Here is a 10,195-nt window from a genome sequence, read left to right as displayed (position 1 = left end):
ATGTTTCGTTCTGCTGTGCATGGGGTCACTATGAGTCGGTCCCAACTCGATGGCACCTGACAACAGCAACAACAACAGAGGCTGTATGGATAGACTCAAGCGTGGCAACTACAATGAGGTTGTCCCAGGATTGGTTCTGCTCTGCATAAGATCACGATGAGTCGGTAGTGACTGATGGCACCTAACAACAACAAATGTGTATCCTTGTTGTCACATTCCATCAAGTCAGTTCCAAGTCATAGCTACAGTGCATAGGTTTCAGAGGAGTAACTGGTGGGATTAAACCATCAACCTTGTAGTTAACAATTCTGTGCTTAAACTTAAGTGCCACAAGAGGATGTATTCTTAGGCTTGAATAACTTTCAAAGATTTACCTAGGCTTGTTTCTTATTCTACTAAACCTAAGTGACATTCAGCAAGCCTATTAAAAGTGGAATTCTGTGTTTTCTTTACCTCAAGGGAAAAATACCATCATTCCTTTCTTCTATCTCTTTTGATGCCTGTTATTAATGACGTAAATGTTTGTAAACATCCTCTAAGTCTTATATTTTCACCTTTTTACATTTTTGCTTTGCATTATTTATGTATTTCTTCCACTGTAAAATTAAACTTTCAATGGAATTTCGTCTAGAATGTCAGTAATATAAATTGTAAAGCCTATTCTGTCCTGTGCTTTGTCTTTAATACTTAAGAAAAATTCAGAAATTGTGCTGTTCTCCCTCCTCCTTTTCTCCCCAAACTGAAGACAGACATATTTCAAGTTCCAGGACAGTAATTTGGGTCTAATCAGTGACCAGTCATACCTTCAGTTGAGATATTGATTTTTTTGTTGTTGTTTACTTATATGTTCAAAACATGGTTTGAGTTTAGAGAAAATCTCAGAGTTGTGCTTAACATTCGTTGAGTGCACTTAGTGTATACTTTTCAGTAGGTGGCCTTCTCACTAATGGCTGGTTTGCTTGATTTCCTCTCCTGAGTATTGTGCTGCCTATTGCTAGAGCTGTTTTATTTTATGATTTGGAGGTCTATTATCTATGTCTTATTGTTAAGTACCAGTGCCATTGATTCAGGTCTGGCTCATAGTGATCTTAAATAAGGTTTCCAAAGCAAGGCTAGTGAGTTTGAACCACTGACATTGTAGTGAACAGTCCAGTGACAATTCTACAGTGTCACACCAGGGCCCCGTATAAGATGTACATTTCAGATGCAGATTAATTAATGGTGGCAGTCTCACAGGTGACGAGTCATGGAGTTCACTACTTTTATAAGTCAGAAGGACAGTGTCAGATTTTCAATCTTTTAACAGGACATCACGAGGAAGTCTTCTGTTCTATGCTCTCACACAAACTCTCCACGACTGGAATGAATGGTGCTGAGGTTTTGAGTTCCCCTTCCCTCCAAGATACCAGTGATTTGAACTTTTTCTGGCCCACTCCCCAAGCTCTTCTGGCCTGGCCCTGGATCTGCAGGAAGCCAATTTCATATTTCCTTTTCCACTAAAATTCTGGCTAAGGAAGAAACTTCAGACTTCCCCTTCAACCTGCTCTCCCAACTGATACAGGAGTCATTTTGCTGGCTTAAGAGAATGAAAATATGCTGGAAGTGGGAAGGAAAGAAATGACTATCTTCCATAAACAACATTATTTATACATCAAAAGAGTCCATGTGATTTAATTAGTAACTAAACACACTGGACTGAAAAGCACAATGTCTGTAGTTTGAGCCCACCAACCACTCCATGGGAAAATTGAGTCTTTCTGCTGCTGCTAAGATTTTAAGCCTTGTAAACCCTATATGGAGTCACTATGAGTTGGAACCAGCAGGATGGCACTTACCAACAACACCAATCTGAAATAATAATCAAGTCGCAGGCAAGGAGACCCTAAGTAATGAACATGGTGAATGTACTCAGCTGCTAAGTGCAAAGTTGGAAGATTAAATCCACCCAAAGGTGGTTTAAAGAAAGGCCTGGTAATTCATTGTTATTGATGTTAGGTACCCTCAAGTTGGCTTTTCACTCATAGTGATCCTATGTACAACATAAAGAAATATTGTCTGTCCTGCTACATCTCCCCAATGTGAAATTCACAATGTGAATTTGGGGACTACGTTTGCACTCATTACTACAACCACTGTGATTACTTCTGAAAAGCAGACACTGAAAACCATAGGGTGCACAATTCTTCTCGGACATACATAGGGTTATTATGAGACTAAAGGTATTCAGGGCAATTGTTTTTGTTTGGTTTGTTTGTTTATTCCTGTTGTTAAGTGCCATTTGAACTGTTGACCTTATGACAAGCAGTCCAATGGTTATCCGGCAGTGCCAAACCAGAACTTTATATGCAGTAAAATTAAGTATTCAAAATATTATGTCAAAGAATAAGTGTGTTCTCTTTTAAATCCAAGTTCAAAGTGCCAAAAAGAGTCCAGAAATCAATATTATAGCTGAACTTTCTTTTAATATATTCAAAAATTCATTACATGAAGTTAATTAATGATAACAACCAGTTCTCTGAAATCTGAGACATGAACTAGTCTCAAGTCATCAGAATGGCTAAATGCATTCAAGTAGACCTTGAATCAATTACTCCTTGGCAAATACTAGGCAATACTAGTCACATGAGCTCTGGTGGCACAACAGTTAAACACATAATTATGCTCTGATAGCATAGTGGTTATGAGTCAGGGTCAAGGTCAGCTGTTCAAAACTAGCATCACTTCTGTGGGAGAAAGATGAGGCTTTTTGCTCCTGCATAGATTTACAGCTGTGAAAACCCTATGCTGGGTCACTATGAGTTGGAACTGATTCTGTGGCACATAACGACCACCACCATCATTAACTGAATGGTTTGAAGTTCACAGTAATCCATAAACACTGTAAAGGAAAGGCCTAGCAGTTGGTTCCCACAAAGATTATGATGGTGGTGGTTATGCACCATGGAGTCAGTTCTGACTCACAGCAACCCTATATAGGGTTTCTGAGGCTGTAAATCTTTACAGGAGCAGAAAACCTTATCTTTCTCCGACAGACCATCTGGTAGATTCAAACTGCTGACCTTGACGTAATCACTATGCTACCAGAGCTCCTTTCAGAAATTATACAGCCTAGAAAATTATATGTAGCTGTTCTACTCTAACAAATGGGTTAATTATGAGTTTAAAATTCATTCAATGGTACCTACCACCAACATGCATTAAACATATAAATTATAAAACGTTACTTGGTAATATGGGAAGGTTTACATATATTTAAAATGGTACTTGGGGGGGGGTGTTGTATGTGTTAAAATAAATAAGATACGTAAAATGTTTAATGGTATTTGAAAGTGTGTATTGATTAATTATTAACCAATAGCTATTAAGAAGTACTCATGTACTTCTACTAAAGACACTCTTAGTATATGGTAATAAACTAAAAATTTAATTGATATGTTGCTAATAATTCCAGACTTGTTTTCTATCTTCTTTTATGAAAATGTTCTTTTAAAGTCTTTACATTTTCTTAGCTATAGAGACAAAGAGTTTAAGTATAAAGAATTATGCCAATTAAAAAAGTATTACCAGTGCTTTCCAAATTACTAATTTGTAGATCAAACAGTTACAGACACTTTGATATTCTAAAATGAATTTCAATAAGTATGAGAATGGTGTTATTATTAAGTGTTTCTGAATCAGTTACAACTCATAGAAAGTCTGCATAGGGTTTATAAGGAGTGGCTGGTAAGTTTGAACCACCAACCTTGTGGTCCAATGTTTATCCTACAGCACCATAGCAGGACTTCTGGTATGAGAATAGCTACAACCAATATTCTTAAATACTTTCATGCTACAGAAAAATTGTTAAAATATTCTAAAACATCTCCAAATATATTTATAAACAAATTTAAAAACTGAATTTCAAATGATGATTAATTTTTATAAACCATTCTAATTGCTTAAGTATAAAATGATTTTCCTTACCCATATCTGACATTTCAGGCACAGTAACGATGTATGGTCCATCTGTGAATTTGGGGGCATTGTCATTGATGTCTTGCACCTTGATGATGAATTCAGATTCAGGTTCAAGTGGCTTGTTTGTTCTTCTGTCAATGGCCTGAGCATGGAGCACATAGTGGGTTTTCTGCTCTCTGTCTAGGCTTTTCGTTGAGTGGATGTCACCTGTGGTATCATCAATGATAAATATAGTCCCAGCACCTTCTCCAGTAAGGATGTACTTGACAGACCCATCACCTTTATCAGAATTGGAGTGCAGCTGTAAAATATACATGAGATAGTTTAGTATGCAATTGTGTACCAGCCCCACACAGTGTCCTCTGAAAATTCCATATCTATAACTGAATAACACTAAGTTGATTATGACTTTTCATCTCTCCATGGTCCTTTGCACATCACTACGATCATTTATTTTCCTGCAAGGTTTCTACCCAGTGCATAATCTTTATTGTGATTTGTCTCAGAGACTCAGTTATTGTTTTAAGATAAATCAATAAAACAATATTCATTTAAATGAAAACAATAACTCTGGTTGTCTTTGTATCAAATCAACATTTCACTGACTACAATCGATTTAGGAAGGCAAATTCCAGGTAGATTACTGTTTCCTTCAAAATGTTGGAGAATGCTCTTTATTTTATAAATAACAGTAATAATAATCAGTGGCATTCTATTTAAACCTTAAGATTAGGGGGAAATGGTAGGAAAATTGAGTCGTGCTAGTTATTATAACTGCTATGAAGTCTTCAGATATTTATCATGCAGGTATTAACTTTATAATTAAAAAAAAAACAATAAAATACTTCTCTCATGGAACTTTTTGCACTTAGAACAAAAAACAGTAATGGTAGAATATTTTGTTTTGTTTTTTAAAAAAAACATTATGAAATTTTATTTTAGATTACCTATTCTTGTTGCTGTCAAAGTCTATTCCAACTCATAGCAACCTTATAACATAGGGTGGAACTGTCCTATAGTGTCCCATAATCAATAATATTTATGGAGGAAGATTGCCAGTATCTTTGAACCCCAGAGGCTGATGCCTGAAACCACTAACCTTTCAATTAGCAGCGTGTTACTTTAGCTTCATGGTTTCACCACCATGGCTTCGGTAAATTTTAAATTGTAGCACTATATTTAATCAACAAGTGCTACCAAGCATTTAATTGAGGTCCTGGTATGGTGTTGTAGGATTAGCACCAAACTGCTAACCTTGAGATCAGCAGTTCAAACTCATCAGCTTCTCCTTGAAAACTCTATACTGAGTTGCTCTGAGTGTGAACCGACTCCATGACATTTAACAACAACAAAAAATATTTAATTAATTGAGATATAATAATAAATTCTCAATGATTAAATCACAATGGTCAGAGTCTACTTTGAATAGAGGGTCCGGGTGTCATGCTGTGGGCTAATGTACTGGACTGCCAAATTGGATTGTACTGCAAGGTCGGTTCAACCTAACCAGTTGCTCCTCAGAAAACCTATACAGGGTTGTTATGAGTCAGAATAGACTTGACTGCGCTTAACAACAACAACAATAACTTTTAATAGATATTTGAAAAAAATAATTCAAGAGAAGAAAGGTCTTCAAGTAGAAAGAAAATATATTTCAATAAGGATAAACTTAATTTGTGCTAGTTGCCTAGTAGTTACGAGTCGACTGTTAACCTCAAGGTCACCAGCTGTTCCATGGGAGAAAGATGAGGCTTTCTACTCCGTAAAGAGTTACAGTCTCAGAAACCCTATACAAGGTCGTGATAAGTCAGAACCGACTCCATGGCATACCATTACCACCATCATAGTTCATGTTTCAGATTCTACTACAACTGTCTAACATCGGATTTAGTTAAATACGTCTGTACTTACTTCTATCTAGGTATTTCTAGTACAGTATACAATGGTATTTTCTGAAATCACAAGTATATATTTCAAGAATTGTTTTTCTCAAGAGATCTGAGCAGTTATCCTTCATATGAAACCTTTTTGTTCACCTAACCTCAACTACTCACCTTTTGCTCATCACTGACACTTGAACACATTTAAAAAATATAACCTTGTTCACATAGCACTTCAGTTCTCTTGCTATAGTAAAGTGAAAATTTTCAAGGTTTATTTTACAGTCTCTGAAATTTTAGAAGACATTTCAAAAAGATAAAAAAAGAAAAAAGACTGGCAAACTAAAAGCAGGTTAAACATAAATGATGATATATCAGATAGAATTTTACTTCTTACTAGAAAATGCATAAGACCTAATGATAAAAACCGGATGCAAATTTCAATCAATTATGTCATTGCAAAATATTTCTATTGGTGTTTTTACAATAAGGAATCAAATATATTGCTAAAATATGGAAATAGCTTTTCAGGATTCATTCTTCATTAGTAAATTAGCTACTGAAGAGGTATCCAGGGGAAATTAAGTGAAGACTATTGAGTGCATATATGGATGCATTTTTTTTATTTCTTTAAGTCTCTTGATCTATCATTTGAGTACCTAAAGGAAAATATTACTCAATCAGAAGATCCAGAACATGATATCACAAGCTCCAATGTTGCATTGGAGTCCTGGTGTGGCACTTTGGGTTAATGTGCTGGACTGCAAAGGTGGTTTCACCAACAGGGTTGGTGGTTCAAACTCACTAGTTGCTCCTCAGAAACCCCATATAGGGTCACTATGGGTCAAAAATGACTCAACAGAATTTAACAACACCACTAACAACAATAACAATGTTGTATCAGTTCATAACCAAAACATATGAATACTACTACTAGTTACTATCATCATATCAATTCCATCTCATCGTGAGCCTAAATTGGTTTTCTGAGGCTACAGATTTTTAAGGGAGTCTGATCTTTTTCCCAAGGAGCAGTTGGTGGGTTTGAATTGCTGACCTTGTGGTTAACAGTTAGGGCTTATCCTGCAGTGACACCAGGGAAAGCCAACTAAAACAGCACATTCATTAAAGAGATGTTTCTAAAGGTATTTTAAAAAATATGTTTATTAATTTATATAGCATAATAGCATAACAAGTGATGGTTTGGTAGGAACTCTGTTATAAATAAAATGGTAAATTTAGATACTATAATTAAAACACATTGTTGGGAAAAGTGTTGTAACAGCTATTTCTCACAAAATTATAATTGAAACTATCAATTTTTAGGATATAGTTAGCCAAATTTTCTATAATTTTACTGAAATTAATTATATTTAGATCATGGACTGAAGTTTTATATTACAGATATTCAATTGTATTTTGTTTAATTGTACTTATTTATGTGGTCTACCACCAGATAAGTAAGAGAAGCAATAAAGTTATCGATCAAAGAAATCTGTTACATAAAATTGCATACACTATACTTTATATGAGGGAGTCTTGGTGTGGTGCTGCAAGATAATGCACTAGACCACAAGGTTAGTTTGAGATACAAGGTCAGTCGTTCAAACCCACCACCCGCTTCTCAGAAACCCTATGCAGGGTGGCTGTGAATCAGAACTGATTCCGTGGCACTTAACAACAACGACAACATGCTTTAAACAGGTTCTGGTTAAGCTACTCCAGACAAAAGAAAAAATGTTAGAAATTTCATTTCTTATGATTTGAAGACTCACATCCAGTTGTGTACACAAACATTTTATAAATAATAAATCACAAAATATTTTCAAAGTTTTGGTTAATTTAAATATTGATATAGAATAAGGTCAGTGAATTGTAATTTTACATTTGTATTATTGCTAATGTGGCTATATTTGCTCTCATCAGGTGTCATCGAGTCGGAACTAACTCATAGGGACCCCATGCACAGCAGAACAAAACAATGTCTGATCTTTGGCCAACCGCACTACCGCTGCCACACTTGAGTCCATCAATGATGCCACCTGGCCAATCCATCTCGTTGGGGACCTTCCTCTTTTTCTCCGACCCCCCATCTTTCCAAGCATGATATCCTTCTCCAGCGACTGTTCCATCCTGACAATATGTTGAAAGTATGAGAGACGAAGTTTAGCCATCTTGGCCTTCAAGGAGCACTCTGGCTGCACTTCTTCAAAAACAGATCTATTGGTTCTTTTGGCAGTCCATGGCACTTTTAGCATTCTTCTCCAACACCACAACTCAAAGGCATCAATTCTTCTACGGTTTTCCTTATTCACTGCCTAGTTTTCGCATCCATATGAAGTTATTGAAAATACCATGGCTTGGGTCAGGCGCACCTTAGTCCTCAAGGTGACACCTTTGCTCTTCAACACTTTAAAAAGTTCCTGTGCAGCAGATTTGCCCAATGCAATATGTCCTCTGATCTCTTGACTTCTGTTTCTGTGAACGCTGATAGTTGATCCAAGAAGAATGAAGTCCTTGACAACTTCAATCTTTTCTCCATTGATAAGAATGTTGTTTCTTGGTCCAGTGGTGAGGATTTTTGTTTTCTTGACATTGAGATGTAATCCATACTGAAGGCTGTGCTCTTTGATCTTCATAAGTAAATGTTTCAAGTCCTCTTCACTTTCAGCAAGCTGGGTTGTATCATCTGCATATCACAAATTGTTAATGAGTCTTCCTCCAATCCTGATACCACGTTTTTCTTCATAGAACCCAGCTTCAGGTATTATTTGCTCAGCATACAGGTTAAATAAGTATGGTGAAAGAACACAACCTTGTCGCACAACTTTCACAATTTTAAAATATTCAGTGTTCCCATGCTCTGTTCTAACAACTGCTTCTTAGCCTAGGTACAGTGTTCCCATGCTCTGTTCGAACAACTGCTTCTTAGCCTAGGTACAGATTCCTCAGAAGTACAATTAAGTGTTCTGGAATATTCATACTTTGCAATATTGTCCATAGCATTTCATGATCCACACAATCGAAAGCATTGGTGTAGTCAATAAAGCATAGGTAAACATCTTTCTGATATTGTCTGCTTTCAACCAAGATCCATCAGATATCAGCAATGATATCTCTTGTTCCACGGCCTCTTCAGAATCCATCGTGAACCTCTGGAAATTCTCTATCAATGTATGATTGTAGCCGTTTTGGTATTATCTTTAGGAATATATTAACTATTATAATAAAAAATTATATCATTGTGATCATCTTTGGGTTAAGTTTTTAAATGGTGTACTGTCAGTAGACATTGAGTTGATTCTGACTCACGGTCACTCTATGTGTATAGACCACAACTGTTTATAGGGTTTCAAAACTGTGAACTTTTAGAATAGAATTGCCAGGCTTGTATTCCAATGCACCTGTAGTTAGAATTGTATTGCAAACCTTGGAGCTAGCTGTCAAGCACTAAACTATTTGTTATCTAATGTCTCCTTTTAAACACTGTAGTGATTCTTTGATTACGATGTTGGTGTAGTTGAATCTCAGCCAGTGTCAAGTAATAATAATGGAAACCATCACTGTAGAATTTTATTGGAATTATTGGTCACACAATTAATAAGAAACCAACATCAGCAAAGTGATTTCCTTCTAGCAATCTCTTCTTTCTCCAACACTTATTTTCAAATTTTCAGTTATGTTTGCAAATTATCCTCTGCATCAGAGTTGGAGTCTAAGAGAAATACTGCTTGCATTGTTTTTTTTGATTAATACATTTGTTGTAAGCTCCCGATAGAGCACATCTCTTCTATTCGGTTTTGTCAGACATCTAATGTGCAAAAGAAAGAAAGGAGTTCTGTATACAGGGTTAATAGGACGGGCAACTTACACAATGGCTACCTAAAATGGGGGGCTATAAAGGCACAAAGGTATTGCTAAAGGTAATATAGAAACATTGTAAAGCTACAATCATACATTGACAGAGAACTTCCAGAGGTTCAAGCTGTATTCAGAAGAGGCCGTGGAACGAGAGATATCATTGCTGATATCTGATGGATCTTGGTTGAAAGCAGACAATATCAGAAAGATGTTTACCTATGCCTTATTGACTACGCAAAGGCTTTTGATTGTGTGGATCACGACAAACTATGGACAACATGTGAAGTATGAGTATTCTAGAACACTTAATTGTACTTCTGAGAAATCTGTACCTGGACCAAGAAGCAGTTGTTCGAACAGAGCATGGGGACACTGAATGTTTTAAAATTGGGAAAGCTGTGCGACAAGGTTGTGTTTTTTCACCATACTTATTCAACTTGTATGCTGAGCAAATAATACCAGAAGCTGGATTCAATTAAGAAAAATGTGGCGTCAGG

General features: G+C 36.2%; 1 protein-coding gene across 1 annotated transcript in view; it reads right to left on the bottom strand.

Moving 5' to 3' along the window:
- The window catches only part of CDH18 (cadherin 18, type 2), a 606,534-nt gene that overhangs the window by 490,109 nt on the left and 106,230 nt on the right, over positions 1 to 10,195 (bottom strand). The window contains exon 2 of the mRNA XM_006874771.1: positions 3,964 to 4,258. Coding sequence (XP_006874833.1) covers positions 3,964 to 4,258 — 295 coding nt within the window. The remainder of the gene's footprint in view (positions 1 to 3,963; positions 4,259 to 10,195) is intronic.

This window comes from Chrysochloris asiatica, unplaced genomic scaffold (assembly GCF_000296735.1).
Source record: "Chrysochloris asiatica unplaced genomic scaffold, ChrAsi1.0 scaffold00300, whole genome shotgun sequence".
Lineage (NCBI taxonomy): Eukaryota > Metazoa > Chordata > Mammalia > Afrosoricida > Chrysochloridae > Chrysochloris > Chrysochloris asiatica.
This window is presented reverse-complemented; position numbering and strand designations above follow the sequence as displayed.